The sequence below is a fragment of the Bombyx mandarina genome, chromosome 16, assembly GCF_030267445.1.
Source record: "Bombyx mandarina strain Sakado chromosome 16, ASM3026744v2".
In the NCBI taxonomy this organism is placed as follows: domain Eukaryota; kingdom Metazoa; phylum Arthropoda; class Insecta; order Lepidoptera; family Bombycidae; genus Bombyx; species Bombyx mandarina.
In genome coordinates this window covers 8667465-8687158 of record NC_143222.1, presented here as the reverse complement: position 1 = coordinate 8687158, position 19694 = coordinate 8667465, and the positions used below count along the sequence as shown (strand labels likewise).

At 38.3% G+C, this 19694-nt stretch overlaps 3 protein-coding genes and 1 long non-coding RNA gene across 4 annotated transcripts; 2 read left to right on the top strand and 2 right to left on the bottom strand.

The window, feature by feature from the left end:
* Position 1: 1 nt before the first annotated feature.
* Positions 2–12479, bottom strand: LOC114250401 (seminal metalloprotease 1). The gene is made up of 6 exons (XM_089733907.1): positions 12394–12479; positions 6860–6955; positions 6488–6669; positions 3675–3813; positions 1160–1293; positions 2–410 (listed from the first exon to the last, which is right to left on the bottom strand). Exons 2-6 carry the CDS (start codon positions 6915–6917, stop codon positions 18–20), a joined length of 906 nt encoding a protein of 301 aa, XP_089590033.1. The 5' UTR covers positions 6918–6955; positions 12394–12479; the 3' UTR covers positions 2–17.
* On the top strand, positions 9024–11613 carry wbl (endoplasmic reticulum protein 29-like protein wbl). Its single transcript, XM_028184254.2, has 2 exons — positions 9024–9741; positions 10819–11613. The coding sequence occupies exons 1-2, from the start codon at positions 9193–9195 to the stop codon at positions 11032–11034; spliced, it is 765 nt and encodes a 254-aa protein (XP_028040055.2). The 5' UTR covers positions 9024–9192; the 3' UTR covers positions 11035–11613.
* Positions 12480–12575: 96 nt separating the features above from the next.
* On the top strand, positions 12576–13914 carry LOC149501327 (uncharacterized). Its single transcript, XR_016324396.1, has 2 exons — positions 12576–12915; positions 13015–13914. It is a non-coding gene; the product is annotated as an uncharacterized LOC149501327 (long non-coding RNA).
* LOC114250398 (ran-specific GTPase-activating protein) lies at positions 13392–19280 on the bottom strand. The gene is made up of 4 exons (XM_028184258.2): positions 19073–19280; positions 18796–18987; positions 18297–18531; positions 13392–16102 (listed from the first exon to the last, which is right to left on the bottom strand). Exons 1-4 carry the CDS (start codon positions 19082–19084, stop codon positions 15846–15848), a joined length of 696 nt encoding a protein of 231 aa, XP_028040059.2. The 5' UTR covers positions 19085–19280; the 3' UTR covers positions 13392–15845.
* Between the last annotated feature and the right edge of the window lie 414 nt (positions 19281–19694).

Here is a 19694-nt window from a genome sequence, read left to right as displayed (position 1 = left end):
GTTGTTGTGATAGAAGTTTATTTAATTCCTTCTTTTTTCAAAGATTTATTAATAAATTTCTGTGTTAAGTAACTATTTCCTTCTTTGCTTTGTATATCACCTTTAACCTTTGTAGATATATTATCAGCATATTGATCACCTCGATTAGTATAATCACTTTCATCTGCTTGTTCACTTTCATACTTTCCACTATCTTTCTCTGTATCATCTTCATCTGTAGCTCTATTGTAGGTTGAATTGTTTTTATCCTGCTGCCTGCCTGCTACAGTATTTTCCAGCAATATATCCCTGCAAGCATCGATTAGCTCTTCCACTGTTCGCTTGTTACATTCGTGTGTGAAGTACAATTTCAATTTCATTTTATCCAATTGTGATAATTTATCACCAGATCGTATAATCATTCCGGGAATCTAAAAATACAATATTCGGACTTGAGAATTCCAAATTCAAATCACTTTTACATCTAAAAAAAATAGTCGTGGCCTAAAGGATAAGACGTCCGGTACATTCGTATCAAGCGATAACGACTGCCGGTGTTCGAATCCCGCAGGCAGGTACCAATCTTTCTAATGAAATATGTACTCAACAAATGTTCACGATTGACTTCCACGATGAAGAATTAACATCGTGTAATAAAAATCAAAACCGGAAAAAATATAATTTGCGTAAATACTGGTGGTAGGACCTCTTGTGAGTCCGCATGGATAGGTATAACTACATTGCCTATTTCTGCAGTAATGCGTTTCGGTCTTCTTTTTTTTTAGGCAGGGCGGTGGTATCTACCTGCGCGGACTCACAAGAGATCCTTCCACTAGTAATTACGCAAATTATAATTTTTGCGAGTTTGATTTTTATTACACGATGTTATTCCTTCACCGTGGAAGGCAATCGTGAACATTTGTTGAGTACGTATTTCATTAGAAAAATTGGTACCCGCCTGGGGTTCGAAGATAGGTGCATCGAATCGCTCAACACGAATGCACCGGACGTCTTAACCTTTAAGGCCACGACGACTTCGATTATTAAGAAGACTTATTAAGAACATAGAAGTTCTTATGAGAGTAAGTAGTCGACGAATTGCGGGACACCAGTCGACCAATGGAATTATTGCTATAAGAACCGGCCCGTGAACTGTTTTGTGATCGGAATCGGCTCTTACCAACGGCGCTATAGTAGCTTCGCCATTAACACTGAAGGCCCGATCGTGGAAGTGCATAACACTTTGAGGGTCGTATTCAACGACAGGTCTGTTTGGCTCGTTTGCGGTTTGCATCAGGAACAGTGGTCGATATTCTAAATAAAAAAAACACAAGTAACACATAAATGGAATACAGATTTCGATCACAATAATTAAAAGAAGAGAAAGAAATTTGTTAGAGAATACTATTTATCCTTACCATATTAAATAAAAGTATATATATTTGTATAATATATTATAATATATAAAGTAAGTATATGTAAGTAAAGTAAGTAAGTAAAGTAAGTAAGTATGTGTGTGTGTGTGTGTGTGTGTGTGTGTGTGTGTGTGGGGGGGGGTGCGTGCGTGCGTGCGTGCGTGCGTGCGTGCGTGCGTGCGTGCGTGCGTGCGCGCATATTGTTTTATATCTTGTAATGTGTATATATTCTTATATGTAATGTTTACATTATGCACTAGGTTTTTGTCTGTATCCTTATTGCCGTGTTTCTTCTAACAGCTGTGTACAAAATATATTAAATAAATAAAAATGCTTAAAAAGGCAATAAAAGTCTGATGGGTACAAGCGGCTACATAAGTGCATGGACCGGAAACGGTTTTTTTTTTTTTTTTGGTCAGGAGGAAATCGCCGGACTTCCGCCCTCCCCTGGGGATGAAGGGCGGGGCATGTCGGAGTCGAACTGACTAAAACCTCCTGTCGCTCAACAACCCGCGTCCGAACCTCGCATGAGACAGAACCCATGAAAAGGCAAAGGGGGGAAAGTGAAGCGTTTAGTGCGGAGCACATCTCTCCCATCACCCTCCCCCTCGGGACGCCGGACCGGTGGTCGTCGGCGCCACGACCACCAGCCCTCTCGGTCGGCAGGCTATCCGGAGCCCGCCTAGATGGCGCCGGTTAGAATGGGTTATCCTACGGAATACCCCGCTGGATCAAAACCAGCGTGGGTCGAGGATAGCCGGCCTTCCATCACCCGGATGCTCTTGCGTAAAACGCGTGCAGAGCAGCTTGCACGTCGTCTTCTTAGGCCCCCTTTGCCGGTCCCCAGACCGACGTGTAAAGGGGACCCGAAACACTTAGAGGGCCAGGGCTTGGGCGATATCCGCCTCCCTGGCCCCCGCCCGACGGCGGCGGGCTTGCGCGTCTCTCACGCGCCCCGCCGCCTCCTTCTGCGAGATGGTGCACTCGCAGAAGTCGAGCATCGCCTTCCACGACTCGTCGTCGCCGAGCATCGATGCCACAACACTCGGCAACGACAAGTCGTTTCCTATTTTTGCGACGAGGACACGGCGCCACCCCTCCCATGCGGGGCAGGCAACGAGCGTGTGCTCTGCCGTGTCCAAGTCGCAACCACAATGGTGGCACTCTGCCGTCGGCTCGGCTCTGATCCGGTGCAGGAACTCACCGAAGCAACCATGCCCAGTGAGCACCTGCGTGAGCCGGAAAGTGAGGCGTCCTCTGTCACGATTCGCCCAGTCCACAAGGACTGGGCGAATCGCCTCGACGGTCCTACGACCAGCCGAAGGATCGGCCAGCCGCCTGGACCATGATTCCAGCTCCGGAAACGGTATTGTAACTTTTATTACGGTATTGGTATTTATGATGGGCATAGTACATCAATAAATTATTTTTCAATTTGACGACAAAGACAACACGATATAGCTTCGACGCAGTCCTAATTAGTAATTCCACTGATTAAATATTTAACGAGGTTGACTAAATAATTAATTATTATTTCCTTGTTTCTTGCTTTAGATGTTCACTTCGACTGTTATTGCTTCCAAGATAATTTAAGCGAGTAAAGACATACATATGTATATATTATGTACAAATAAGTATATTTGATATGTCGTTTTCTTTGCTAGGATATTAATAAAACATGTTAAATTTACACATTCACGAAAACCACTTCTAAATTGGCTTGAGTATGGTAAAGATAATGTTGTTATTGTTGTAGTCCTAGGGTACCCCACTGGTACATAGGGCCCTCACAAGTTGTCTCCACTTGACCCTGTCTTGCGCTTGCTCCATGACATCACTCCAGGTCACATCGGCAGTACTCATATATAGCGTAATCTTATCTTATCTTATATCTTTAAATGAGCAATTCTTGTATATATATATATAATCTGAATCTCGGAAACGGCTCTAATGATTTTCATAAAGTTTAGTATACAGGGGATTTCGGGGGCGATAAATCGATCTAGGTACGATTTATTTTCACAAAATGTTGTTTTATTCGTGTTTTCAATAATCAACTTTATCGATAATTTTGATTTTTTTCTTTAAATAACCAGTTCATTTTTTTTTTTATTGTTCTGTCGGTAAGATCGAAAAGTATTATTCATATTTCATCATTTTATCAATATGTAATTCGTATAAAAATATAATTTCTAAAAAACACAATTTATCAAAAAAAAAAACGATTTATCTAGTTTTAAATATAACTATGTAGTTTTAAATATAAAGAGTAATACATACTGGGCTGCATGTTTTCCCATAAAATTCGAATGTATTTATCCCGATGCGGATGCGTAACCTCATCATTAAAGCCGAGGGCGTGCAGCAATGAATGCATTATATTCGTATGTAGCATACATTCGAAGCCCAATGTTACTATCTGTTAAAAATTCAACCAATTTACGTTACTGTCTTTTTAACGATTCCGACCCACCTACTGTTAAGGTGTTCACAGACCACACACTTAATTTCCGCTACCAATCATGATTCTCAGATATACCGTATGACTGTTTACAACTGTAACTGTTACAACTGTAGCTGTTACAACTGTAACTGTTACAACTGTAACTGTTACAACTGTAACTGTTACAACTGTAACTGTTACAACTGTAACTGTAAAAACTGTAAACAGTTTTCCGATGTATGTAACTTTCGTGAACTACCCTCCCCCCGCCGAGCAACTGTTATCGACTAATTAATGGAGCTCAAACGTCCTCCTTCTCCTCAAATTGGTCTCTTATTACGGATTTACGGATATAGAGAGTAGAGATAAGCCGAACTCTCTTACATAGAAAACAATTTAAAAAGTGTCCAGCTGTAAACTGCAATTTACATCTGAAAAACCCATCTTAATAGCGCTAGCGTAGCAAATTATATGAATATAAATATAGCGGTTGTGAACGGAGTAAAGTGTGCCGAATTCAATAAATTAATATAAAATTTTTTAGAGCTATTTTTCAAATTAAACCTCTTGCTACGATGGCTACACCTGAATTGATCGCTTTTCAACGACACCATAAATATACCGACTTCGTGGTCATATTATGTAGAATTAAAAAAAAAGAGAAAAAAAATTATTTATTAAAATTTTGAATAATCATTTATTAGCCTTGAACCCACCATACAGGGGTCACTAAAATACTATTAATTGAATACGACGACAATAAGTTGCGACTTGTATTTTATTTGTTGCGCTAAAAGGATGGAAGCTAGGGCATTACCTGGTTCGCGGTAACAAAGTTTATAGACAATGTCATAAGTGCTTTGCGCCTTTTTGATTTTTTTCCTGCCTATGCTGGTAACCTCGAGGGGTTATACCAGTTTCACCGAGCGAGTAGGTGAGCTCACGGGGCTCTAACCCTAGCTCTAACTAGCCCTAGCAAGAGCACATCTTCGCAGAATCTACCACCGGATCGGAAAGGCGACCCAATGAGAAGATCCGGTAAGAAACTCAGTGGGCTGTGTCTGTGGGTTAGTTTGCACGTCGAAACCGCCGCGAAGGGTTCGACGAGCAAACTAACCGATCGGTGGCCTGGGCTTTGGATACCCAAGATCACCGATAGTGGATCGGCAGGAATCGCGCAGAAATTTCAATTTGCACCATATCGCAATTATTCCGTCCGTTCACGATTGCACGATGTAACTTTGGAAAGACGTTGAATTTACATGAAATATCCATGTAAAATCAACAATTTAATTATTTTTTTCTGTTATGATACGCAAATGTATACGGGTTCAAACCATATCATTCATCAGTGGGTATTTTGAAAATCACGCTTCGTCCGATCACCGTTCTCAAACCCGTCGCTTGCGACGAAGGGCTCGACGAGCGAATTAACCCACATACACAGCCCACTGAGTTTCTTACCGGATCTTCTCAGTGGGTCGCGTTTCCGATCCTGTGGAAGATTCTGCGAAGCACTGCTCTTGCTAGGGCCAGTGCCCTTGGCCTCGGTTTGAGCCCCGTGAGCTCACCTACATGTTAGGGCGAAGCTGAAATAGCCTCTCAAGGCTATCAGCATAGGTTTTTTTTTCCACAGGAGAAAATCGCCGGATTCCCACCCGCTCGGCAGGTGGGGTATGTGGGAGTCGAACCTCACTAAAAACTCCTGCCGCTCACAACCGGCGCCCTACCCCGGACCGGGCGGGAGCCCAGTCGGAGCTATTGAGACGGCAGGACAGGGTTTACGCAGAGCATATTACATCCATCCCGCCGTCCCCCAGACGCCGGACCGGCGGCCGCCAGCAACATGACCGCCGGTTCCCTCGGTCGACGGGCCAAGAGCCCGCATTAATGGCGCCGCGCTACACTTTCCCCCGAAGCGGTCGGGGGAACGCGACCTACCACGCCGCCCCACGCCTAGGTTCCACCCCGCACAAAGCAGGTGGAGCCCGAAGCTCTTAGGGGGCCGGGTTACGGACGGGACCCCGGTCCCGGCCCCCTGCTCGGCGGCGGCAGGTTTCTACGTAGTGAGGAGAGCTTTGCCTCACTCGCCCCGCCGCCTCCTTTTGCGAGATGGTGCACTCGCAGAAGTCGAGCATAGCCTTCCAAGACTCGTCGCTGCTAAGTATCGACGCCACGACGCCTGGCAGCGACAAGTCCGGTCCTATCTTTGCGACAAGGACACGGCACTGCACCTCCTAAGCGGGGCAGACAGCGAGCGTATGCTCCGCCGTGTCCAGGTCGTGTCCACAATAGTGGCACCTCGTCGTCGGCTCAGCTCCTATCCGGTGCAGGTACTTCCCGAAGCATCCGTGCTCAGTCAGCAGCTGCACCAGACGGAAGGTGAGGCGTCCTCAGCCACGATTCACCCAGTCATCAAAGACTGGGTAAACCGCCTCGACGGTCCGTAGACCCCACGTGGGGTTGGCCAACCGCCTCGACATCAGCATAGGTAGGAAAATTTATATTTGCTCACATTTAACGGCATATTCACAATACGATTGACATTGTTGACACACACACAGAGTAGACAGCGTTGCAAAAGATAACGCAAGAAAAAATCCAAAGAATGGTTGAGCGCATTGAAAAGAACAATTATTTCTGAACTTACTACTTCTTCATATTCTCGGACTTGTAATTGATGTGTACAATCTCTCTCCTTCTGAGGGTTAGTAAAATGTAACCATGACAAGTTCTTATCTGCCGGCTTCGAATTTAAGCGTTCGAAAATCAAACACGACGATTTTTCAATTGTCTTCATAGCTAACCGGATTCGATTCTCAATTATTTTATCTGTGCAAGAAAGATAATATACGTTAAAAGCGAAAGTTGTGCCTTTTTTTTTTTTTGTTTATAGGCTGTTTGGTATAATAAGTTTCTGAAATAAAGTAAACAAGTAAACAATAACTTCTAGAGTAACATTGCTATATAAAGAATTATAACTTAGGCATAAAACTATGTAAGTTAGGTATTTTTCACTTACCGTAACTTTCTGGGTCGACATAATACGGAATGATTCCTAGGGACCATTTCAAACTCATCTCTTCAACTAAAGGATGTGGCGACTTAGTTACCGCTACTACAAAAATAAACAAATATATACAGTAATTTTCTAATTCTGTCGCGTAAATTATATCGTTGTACGATACAATTATCGCTACCACCTCATTCCTTAAGATAGACGGCGCAGCGGTGTTCACTTTGTGGTGTTTATGGGCTAGGGTAATCACATAAGATAAAACGAGAACTCTTCTGTTGATCTAACGTAAAAAAAACTTAAAGTCCCTCCGTAAACAGTCCTACAACTAACTGTAAAGTTTCAAAACCATCGAATAAGAGACGTGTTATTAACACGCCTTTACTAGCTATCTAACACAAAAACACGCTTAAATAGCAAACCGAACTAACAGCGATGGATGGACGAGCTCACGGACCAACTGGTGTTAAGTCGTTACCGGAACTCATAGACATCTACAACGTAAATGCCGCCACCCACCTTGAAATATGAGTTCTAAAGTATAGTTTAGTTTCACGATTATACAATAACTTTACAATACCGTTATTACTTTCCAAGTGACTCCTTATCTCGCATTTACATTTCATAAATAATATAAGTAAACAAAACCAGTATAGTGTCTGAGTACTCGAAAACATTGCAATAGAAAGAATAAAAGTAAAATTTTATTTCACTTTTATTAGTTCCGTTGTAACGTTCTACACTATAAAACTGTTAGTTTTAATACAAAATACGAAATTTGATTTTGTATCAACAATATTATGACCGATTTCGAGTATGGCCTTGCAAGAATCGATACATCATTACCGTCAAAAATTTTAATTTGGCAGCACGGCCGAAGTGTACTAATTTTACTAATTTTTACTTCAATACGAATTGATGTGCTATCTGTACTCTTCACTCGTCAAGGATACCAAGGACCCATCAAAGCATTGAGCCGTTCGATGAAGATGATATATATATACTTAATATACTAGAATGAAAACTATTCATGAATATTGTAAACTTGGCGCTAAGTCCTAAGTGCTTTTTTATCTTTTAACTAGCGGCCCGCTCCGGCTCCGCTCGGGTCCTTAACAAACATTTCAATGATATTTGAAGTTGTTTTATTTTTTTTAATAAAAGAACACTTATTGCGGCATAACTATAACAGTTAGACATATGCTGTCGCGACATTTTTTGTAAATAACAAACATTATACAAAGTCGTAGTACATTATTTTATTCTATCATCAATAGTTTTCGCAGGGCACGCGATGTAAAGAATATTTTAGGTAATTTTTTTACACCTTGGAGTTTTAGTGAGGATCCCTAATTTTTAAGATTATAGGATATGTCACTCGGTAATAGCGTAGCTTCCAAGCAGTGAAAGATTTTTTCAAATTGGTTCAGTAGTTTCGGATCCTATTCAGTACAAACAAACAAACAAACAAATCTGTCCTCTTTATAATATGTATTAGTATAGATGACTGTTTAGCATTTGCCTTCACATTGTAGTATACAAGATACGGTAAATAAATATAGAATTGAAAGTTTTTTTAATTTATAGGTAAACTCTTTGGCTTGAGATGTTAAGCTGTATTTTTTTTCTTATGTATCTTTAGCTCTTAACGTGTACCTAATAATGATGGCTTATTAACCATTTAATATCTGTGAAGGTGCACAAGTGTAGGATAAAGGTATAGATTCGCTGCGTGTCTTCTTGGTTCCTTCCAAAAAATTCATACTACTCTTTGTAAGCCATCATTTTACTGAGGTTTTTTCATTTCATCTCATCTGACACTTACTATATATTGTACCATCTCACCACACTCAATTTTATTTCATCCAATTCATTCGCATTTGTAGAGCTTGTTGACTAGATAAAAAATGTATGGATGCAATCAATTATTTTTTAGCAATTTAACATAAAATTAATTAGTCGAATCTAAAATACTTAAAAGGTATTTTTTTATTCTTATCGTTACTTTTACATTTGAAGCAGAAAAGGTGGAATCTCTTTTTCTGTCTAAGACCCATTCGGTAGATCGATTCATTGCTTAAAGAATCGATCTTCTCTGATCGAAAAATGAATCTTCGAAAAATCGATCTTAGATAGTTTATCCCTATGTCGAAGCACATCTCTGTGTGTCATACATAGATAATACACAGGTGATGGAATAAAGAACTAAAATGGAATGTCTATGACTATAAGTAATCTGTAAATGGTGATAATTGATAAGAGTTCATGTTTTAGAATTGTTACTCTTTTTTTCGTGTAGAATAGAACGTTCTAGTTAATAATTGTGTTCATTGAGAACAATGCTTCGTAATTTCGTTGTCCCGGTTGTATTTTTGGCTGTATTATCAGCTTCTCTTGCGAATACGTCGACCGGTTCGGTAGAGTTAGACGAAATTTCATTTAATAAAGTAATAAACAAATTTGAAGCTTCTCTAGTAAAATTCGACGTTGCATTTCCATACGGAGATAAACACGATGCTTTTGTTGCACTCGCGAAGGACTCTAAAGACGTGGATGAACTTTTGATAGCTGAAGTCGGCGTGAAGGATTACGGTGAAAAAGATAACGAGGTATTGGCAAAGAAGTACGGAGCTACAAAAGATAATTTTCCTGTAGTGAGACTCTTCCTCAAAGGTAAAAACGATCCAATACCATTTGATGACTCCCAAGGTTTCACCACTGATGAACTTCGACGATTTGTTCGCGAAAACACCGGCTTGTATCTAAGTTTACCGGGCTGCGTGAGAAGCTTAGACAAACTAGCTATTAAATTTATGAAAGCAAAAGGAGAAAACAGAAAAAAAGTGTTAAAAGAAACAGAAGAGCTGCAGAAAGAGTTTTCCGAAAAGGTATTAAACATTTAAATTTATTTTTAAATAACCATACATCTGTGATGATGTGGCATTGCTTATTTACAATCTAATTAATATTACTATCACATAACCTACCTTTTTGATCAATCAATTTACTGGTAGTACTGGCTTGTTAGCCTGCACAGGTAGATACCACCACCTGCCTATTTCTGCTATGAGCAATAATGTCATTCGGTTTGAAGGGTGAGCCAACCATTAGATTGTAAAAACTGAGACTCCGAACTCTTGTCTCAAAGTGGGTGGCGGCCATGTTGTCCATGTCTAAGGGCTCTGGTGACCACTTAATACCAGGTGGGTTGTGAACTCACCCAACCATCTAAGCAATAAAAAAACATTTCTTTACAATTCTATCTTAATTATTTTCGTCTGAAAATTCAGTCAGAAACTCAGTAATAAAATACATTTTAATAATCGCAATTTCAACTTTAATTTTTTTTTGCTACGTATATAACAAGCTCATGAACCACCAGGTCTTAACTGGAGCTCATACATATCACAATCTTAGTGGAGCTATGAAGAAATTATATCTGAAAGTCTAGCCTATCTCAGATGGTGTTTTAAAACTGCTGGTTCAGCCATCTAACTGCAAAAAAACTGCTTTTAAGTGTAAATAATATTGAAATGTACTTGCAGAGTAGTGGATGTTATTGTAAAATGATAGTCGTTTATATTTTACTTAAGTGACAATATATTTATGAACCATAACATACATTTTTTTATTTTTTTTATTTCTTAGATGTGTGGACGAGCTCGCAGCCCACCTGGTGTTAAGTGGTTACTGGAGCCCATAGACATCTACAACGTAAATGCGCCATCCACCTTGAGATATAAGTTCTAAGGTCTCAAGTATAGTTACATACATATATATTTTTATAAATACAAGGATGACTGAACTTCTTTCCATCAATGGAAACTTTCCACCAATGGAAAAACTTAAAACTGCTATGTTATAATATAAAACAAAATTACATACATGTTTTAGTTACAAAAATATGAGGTTACTGAATAAAATGTACTAACTATGCAAATTAAATTACTTTTTAATTGTTACAGGAAGCTAAGTCTGCAAAAATCTACAAGACCATTATGGAGAAAATAATTGAAAAAGGCGATCAGTTTATCAATACAGAACATGAGAGAGTCAAGAAAATTCTCAGTGGCAAAGTTTCTGATGAGAAGAAAAAAGAAATAGGCATCCGAATTAATATCTTACAAACATTCCACTTATATGACAAACAACCAAACATACCCACAAAAGAAGACCTGTGATAAGCTATGCTCATACTGAATTTACTATTATTACTTTAGAAATAATATTTACTTTACACTCCAGTTATGATAAGTCATTCCTAAGATTTTAATCAGAATCTAACAATTTTTATAAATCATAAATTTTACGTTATTTAAGTGATTGAACAATAGAGATATTTTCAAAGGCTCCAAAATTTCCATTTACAGTGATGGCACACAAGAAAATTTTTTTTTATGTCATGTAATACCTACCTAACATAAGCATAAAACAATATATTATATAAATCCAGTTATTGTATTAATTTTGTGAAATTGAATGTCACATAGATATTTCAAATTAGTGTTTTACTGAAAATTCAATAGTTACCTAACAGTAGCAATGTGTGGAAACCATTTTTATGAGGCAGTAAATTTTTCAATGTAAAATTAGAATATTTGTTTTAGGATTTTTCGTGTTTTAAACAGAGCACTTATGTTTTTTTTAAAAGGCACAAGAGAGTGATATAGTGTGGTGTGAAATAAAATATGTTATTTGTTTGTTTAAGAAATGCACAAATGAGTGATATTGTGTGGTTTTAAATAAATGTTTTTAAAACATTTTTATTTATTTATTTAATATCTCCGTAATAAAATAAATAGTTTAATTATATATTTTAGAGAAAATTATTATTATTAATTATTTGATGATTGATGATGCTCAACAACCGTAATTTTCCGATTCCAAATACGAAATTCATTAAAATGAAAATGAAATGAAATGAAAACGAAACGAAATTAAATGAGATGTAATGGGATGAAATAATATAATCTCAGTAAAATTGTGGTCATTTACTGAGACTTTTTCAGTGGACTTTTTGGAAGATCCCGAGAAGTTACGTTGAGCGGCTTTGTTCACAACTTCACTGGTCGCGTTCCCGCCAAAAAGTGCAAATGTTTTCGTAAATGTCAATGTTTTTCCTACCTATGCTGATAGCCTTAAGAGGCTATTTCAGCTTCGCCCTAACGTTTGTAGATGAGCTCACAGGGCTCAAACCTGACTACGATGCTAACACGAACCCTAGCAAGAGTCGTGCTTCGCAGAATCTACCACCGGATCGGAAACGCGACCCACTGAGAAGATCCGGCGAGAAACTCAGTGGGCTGTGTCTGTGAGTTAATTCGCTCGTCGAGCCCTTCGTCGCAAGCGACGGGTTCGACGAGAACGGTGACCGGTGCTTGAAGTACCTAAAAGCACCGTTAGTGGATCGGGAGGATCCGAGATGACCTGTTTTGGGCGACGTCGACTGCTTTCCATTCTGTCCGCAGGATCGGGAATGAAATGTCAATAAGACAGACTATACTATCACTATAATAATATATAATATATTTATAACTAACACCAATAATTTTCAAGCGGAGAGTACAACTCGACCAAGCTAAGTTTGCACCTCGCTGGAATGCGGCGGTCCGCCCGCTTCCCCGCTCACCTTCCCGCGATCGCCCTGTCGCGTCAGTACCATAGATTATACACTTAATATATTCGGTCAGTACGGTTAGCATCGTTGTCGCCGACACGCGTCATACTAGTTTTCGTCTCCCTATAAGTTGAATTTTAAATTTTTTAACTGTTCTTGTTAGGTTTTTTTTGTTGAAATTTGGTTAGGTATATTATTGGACTATTTTTGTTAAGTTTTTGTTGAAATGTTGTTACTGAACGCTTGGCGTTTATTTTTTTTTACTTCGAGAGGATTGTTGTGGGCAACAAAATGAAAGGAGAGGAACACAGTGAAGAAAGAAACATAATCCTCAAAAAAGAAACATAAAGGAAAATTATTACTGAGCAATTGGGATACGAATTTAAAAAGTGCAAGAACGCCCGGTTGGTCTTAATACAAAAACCCGATATCGCTATATTCTAATGTACCTATGTATATTATATTGTTAAAAACAATAAATGCAAAGTAAAACCTAACAAATATTTGTTTACATTTTTAAAGTCATAGCGAATCCTTTTTTCAGGCCATACCTAAGCGGCAGTGTGACGTAATCGATGCGAGGTGCAAACTTAGCTTGGTCGAGTTGTACCTATTACATCACAATGAGGACGCGGCCACTTGGAAAAATGAGATTGGAGTCTCAATTGTATACCATATGATATATCCCACCATTTAAAATAGATAACAATATGATTTATATGATTTAATGCACTAAATTTATGCTGCATCGATGTACCGTATTTCCAATCATTTAAACTGGGTTGAGACGTAGTATACACGTCACTAGTGAACGCTTTACTGACATCGGACTATCATCAACAAATGAGAATATTTTGTATTACTTTTCCAGTCTAACTATGTACTTCTCATTATGAATTTGGTAGTAAATAAATAAAACAATTTTCACGAAAAACATTTATTTAGAGCTTGGACCCAACTTAAAAGTAACTAGTAGTTGCGGCTTATTTATATGCCCACTCTCGAGTTTTATAAAAGGAATGTTCTCCAGAAAACATACACGCTAATAAAATGCCAAAGTGTGAATTAGCAAGTTTCGTTCGGACTGCGGGAGTTCCTGTATTGTGAAATATATAATCTTACTCTATGATTGTGAAATTCTAAGCATTATGTAAATTCTCGAATAGTAAGGCTTAAATTTTTATATACGATACGTTATTATACATAGTTCATTACAAGATATACACAAAAACTGAAAAAACTAGCTTGACCCGATTCACCTTGGCTTTGGGGGTGACTCGGGCTACGTATGGGAACAATAGTTTTTCGACAGGGCTGGCACTATTTAGTTGTTAGGTAGGTACCTAACTTTAGTTATTTAACTTTTTAATATATTTAATGAATTGCAAAACTTTGATGACTAAATTAAACTATTTAATATTCAACACTAAATAAAAGTCATTTTCAGTTCAACCAAGTTGAATCTAACAACTCAACAAAAGTATTGTGACATCCCAGATTTGTCCCTAATCTAACTCTAGTCTCTATTCCCTTCAATTGGACCCAATCTACTGAAAGATGTTTGATAAATTTCACAATCATGTATTATTTCTCTGCATTTATTTTTATTACAGGACTCAACTTTCGAATATAGATGTTTCAAATTCTGACATTTTATTAGGAAAATTTCTTCACACTAAAACATTATTTACAGCAGTAAAAACTCATACCAAGTGCAAAACAGTAATATCTATTAAATCTACATAGAAATGAGCAAATGAAAAATATTTTATAAAGCAACATGCTTCGTTAGTACTAAACATATTTGTATAAATTTTTAATCATAACAACGACCATCGAAATGATATGAGAAATCTGTACAATACATTGTAAGAAGCCATATTTAATAAGTAATATTCGGTTTCTAGCTGCCAGTGATGGTTGATTCGAGAAAAATTGTGAGATTCAATTTTAAAAACAAATAACTGAATAGACATTAATTTCTACCAAAGTTAATATTATTTTTCAATGTATTGTGTTTGATTTTATATATTAAATACCATAAAAAGAGTAGGAAACTAAGTACACGACTGTCTATTTTTGATCTTATTCAAACTATGAATGCAATCTAGCAGCGTAGATTAAAACTATTATAATATTTTAATTCATTCCAATGCAATGTTCCCATTGTCTCATAAACTAAAAAGAATCCAAAATTGAAATTGAGAAGCAAAAACGCTAATGTCTTTAACATGTTAGAAGCAAATACCTCAAAGTCAATTCTAGTCAACCAAAATCAAAAGGATCAAGAGGCTCTAGATGTGATTTACATAGAAACTGGTGTTTAATATTTTTAGTATTTACTAACAGATTTTGATTTTAAATTAAGGTAAAAATGGAAGAAATTATGATTAAGTAATCTAGAATATGGCAGAAAAAATTAAAAGAGTTCTGAAACGTTGAAACTGTGTTAGAGCAAAGGTTGAAAGTTGGCATTGGCAGTTTGTACAGTTAGTCAATTCATACTTTTGCTATATTATTAGTTTTAACAAAATTCATCTGTTTCACTTCACATGAAGTTTTTGTACCGTCACAAAACGAAACCATAGGATCTAACCAAAATAAGGAAGAAAAAAATGTGATATTGCAGAGCCCAATTTAGAATTTAGGGTTTAAAATTGCTAAATTATATTATTAAAAATATGTTATGATTTTTGTTGACTGTCTATGTTTGCTGCCAACCATTAGATGTAAAGTCGCCGGATCTTTTATTTTTTAGACAATAGCGTTTTAGATTTTATACCCCACAATTGAGTCGTCTATTATCAAAGGTGGCAATCTGTGCATTTGGACAAAAAAAATTTATTGATATGTCAATACAGATTGATTTGAATATAATCGTCTCCTTCAAAGAATACGGTTCAAAACCTGCATTAAATAAAGGTTAATAGTTAACCTGTTATTTATCTAAGATGTCGTTCCGAAGTTTTGTGACTGCCAGTGGAATACAAAGTCAATAATTCGTTTTTCTGATTTACCAATCATTGTCCAAAAGTCAGATTGCCGGCTTTGATAATAGTCGACTCAATTATAGTATTCATGAATTCTACAAGATGTTCGGAAAAACATTTCTTTCAAAGCACGAAAGTTGTTGTATGTTTATGAGCATTGATTTTCTCAACTCAACATGTAAATGCAATTATTGAAATAGTAATGTAGAATTTAAAAATTATTTCATCCTAAGAACAGTAAAAGGAATAAATTTTGTTAAAATCCATTGTAGTGCCTCAAATTTTAAACTTTTTTATTTACATGGAGAAAAGACTTATTGGCCTCTTATTATGTCATTACAAACATAGTTAAAATTATTAAAGTTTAGGTTAACTAACTTCTATTTTATATATCTGATTTTTTGTTTTCAACTTTCAATTCCTTAAGCTTTAGTACTACACCATCGGAGTCTGTCTCATCATCTTTGTCCGATTTTTCATTTACTGAAGACTTTTCAGTACTCTTTGGTTCAGGTGTGTCAGTATCCTCACTTCTAGTTATACTGCTTTCATCGTCAGATGACTGATCCTGACAATAAAGACTACATTTCGTCCTCACTATTTCTTGAGCTTCTGCAAACTTTGCCTTCCATAGTTCAGCATCTGAAGTAATTAATGATTAGCATTATAGTTATTAGTGGCATTTAACTTTTAATAATAATACGTGTGTATAAATGGAAAGGAGAGGTTCCAAGCTGAATAAGAGCCACTCTTACATGCGTAGATGCTTTGATAATATACAAAATATGATGCTAAGTTGATTACAGTTGAGGCGTCCGTATCGAGGTCGGGGTGCAGTTGAAGTACCTCGGCCTCATACTGGACAGTCGTTGGACCTTCCGTGCTCACTTTCAGAACCTGGTCCCTCGTTTGTTGGGGGTGGCCGGCGCGTTAAGCCGGCTTCTGCCCAACGTGGGGGGGCCTGACCAGGTGACGCGCCGTCTCTATACGAGGGTGGTGCGATCAATGGCCCTCTACGGGGCGCCCGTGTGGGGCCAGTCCCTGGCCGTGGGGGTAGCGAAGCTGCCGCAACGGCCGCAACGCACCATCGCGGTCAGGGTCATCCGTGGCTATCGCACCATCTCCTTCGAGGCGGCGTGTGTACTGGCTGGGACGCCGCCTTGGGTCCTGGAGGCGGAGGCGCTCGCCGCTGACTATCAGTGGCGGGCTGACCTTCGTACCCGGGGCGTGGCACGTCCCAGCCCCAGTGTGGTCAGAGCGCGGAGGGCCCAATCTCGGCGGTCCGTGCTGGAGTCATGGTCCAGACGGCTGGCCGATCCTTCGGCTGGTCGTAGGACCGTCGAGGCGATTCGCCCGGTTCTTGTGAATTGGGTGAATCGTGACAGAGGACGCCTCACTTTCCGGCTCACGCAGGTGCTCACTGGGCACGGTTGCATCGGTGAGTTCCTGCACCGGATCGGAGCCGAGCCGACGGCAGAGTGCCACCATTGTGGTTGCGATTTGGACACGGCAGAGCACACGCTCGTCGCCTGCCCCGCATGGGAGGGGTGGCGCCGTGTCCTCGTCGCAAAAATAGGAAACGACTTGTCGTTGCCGAGTGTTGTGGCATTGATGCTCGGTGACGACGAGTCGTGGAAGGCGATGCTCGACTTCTGCGAGTGCACCATCTCGCAGAAGGAGACGGCGGGGCGCGTGAGAGACGCACAGGCCCACCGCCGTCGAGCGGGGGCCAGGGAGGCGGATCTCGCCCAAGCCCTGTCCCTCTAAGTGTTTCGGGTCTCCCTCACATGTCGTCCTGGGGACCGGCGAAGGGGGCCTAAGAAGACGACGTGCAAGCTGCTCTGCACGCGTTTTATGCATGAGCATCCGGATGATGGAAGGCCGGCTATCCTCAACCCACGCTGGTTCTGACCCAGCGGGGTATTCCGTAGGATAGACCATTCTAACCGGCGCCATCTAGGCGGGCTTCGGATAACCTGCCGACCGAGAGGGCTGGTGGTCGCGGCGCCGACGACCGCCAGTCCGGCGTCCCGAGGGGGAGGGTGATGGGAGAGATGTGCTCCGCACTAAACGCTTCACTTTCTAGTATTATGTATTCACTAGTATTATGTATGACAACAGTATTAATAAACAGTTATTGATAAAAAAATTAAAATTAATTACACCCCTATTTACATTGAAGATAGGTTCCTAAGAAAACCATACAGAAAAAATCAGATTTTAATATGTAAAACTATATCAATGTGTAAAACAAAATAAATTTCCAATGTGTGCTCAAATCAGTAATTTATTTAAATAGATCATCTTAATAAATATTCCTAAGCATATTATGGTCTCATTCATGTAACAGAAATTAGCAATTTGGATGTTGCTCTTTACTCTATCTCTGTTACATAAAGGTGTAAACAATCACATAGCTATATTTTTGATTCCGAATATATAATGTTGCTTTTTTAATGATGTTTTCTTGACATTTTTTGAGACAAATCACAAAAAGACTCCATAAAAGCTATAAAATTCATAGCTTATCAGTACCAATACAAAAACGCATACTCGTTGAAAAAAATATGAGGTTTATTTATCTTGCTTTTATAATTAACATAAACCACTTTGTGTATGTACATATTTCCCTAGATTAACATGCTACTTTATAATATGGGGTTCCAAATATTATTACTAAATTATTGAGACTAAAAAATGTTCTGGACTATTCATATATGCAGGTATGTAACCATATAGGTACATATTTTAGGTAAATAGTGGGATAAGCATATTTGCAATTTTCAGATTCTTTTGATATCACTAAGCTCTTCATGAATTTCTAATAATTACTTACTCTGAGGGTTTCCAAACTTGATGGCCAGCAATTCTTGTTTGCATGTCTCATCAGCATAATCAGCAAATACAGACCAGTTGAATGCTCTATCGGATCCACAATGTACATTCATTCTAATATCTGGGGTAATGAAATGATTTGCGCATACTTTCAGAGTCTTATCTCTCCTCATTACAACCCGCACAGTGTTGTTCAGTTTGTGACGAAGAAGTTTAACGTCACCTGTACCTCTTTCCTGTAATAAAAATATAGTTGAATAGTAATTGTAATTACAATTACTTCATAATTATGAAGCTAATATTTCATAAAATTTAAACTTGTTTGGAAAAACATGTTTTTTCTTCTTCATATAGGTTAGCTTTGTCTATATTGTACATAGCACAGAATTTTAGTCTTAGTGTGATTAGAACTTTTTTAATAATTCACCAAATTTAATAACAAATTTCAAATTTGATATATGAACTAATTCTAAAACTCAATTATTAAAATGGATACTAACTTTCCACTCATGATCGCCGGTGTCGTAGCGATAAAGACGAGCTCGTATCTTTGCCAGCTCCTCTTCATCTTCTTCGTGAGTCTGAATATCTACCAGGGGCAAAGATACGATGGGTTCGAAGTGTGGATCATGTTCCGTAGCTTCTGGATCTCCACTTTCGCTCTCACTGTTTCGACGCACGCTTTCTTCACACTTAAAAAGACAAACAAATAAAACATATCTATAAAAATAATATAGTTTGGACCTCACAATTTATTCATATGATTCAAACACCTACTGGAGACGACATTCTGTAAATTTGCAGGTATGTAGCACTTGAGTTTTATTATAAATTATCGCGAATAAATTAAAATTTAAACAAAACAAAGTCGGCGAAGTTCAGTTGAGGTCATAGATTACTAAACACCATAGATTATACACTTAATGCTAAACACAAATTAAGTGTAATATCTATGACAACAAAATTAAGTGTAATATCTATGACAATAATTTTTTTTAAGGAATTTTATGACCTGGAACTAAAACTTTTAGGTCATGTCTTATTTTTATATTTTTTATTTTTATGAAAAATTATATAATGGAGTGCAATGAAATGAAGATGATTAATTTAAGACATTAATCAACTGGAATTAAATGAAATAAAATGAGATGAGATGATATCGGATGAAATATAATCTCAGTAAAATGGTCGTCACTTACTGAGATTTTTTAGTGGACTTTTTGGAGGATTCGGAGAAGTTACGTCCAGCGGCTTTGTTTCAATTTCCCACATTTGTGCACTTTCACAGATATTAAACAGTTAATAAATCAGAGCTATTACACATTTAAACTTGAAGAAACACTAAATAGACAAAATAAAACAAATCACACAACTTCATTCCTCGCGTTCCCGCCAAAAA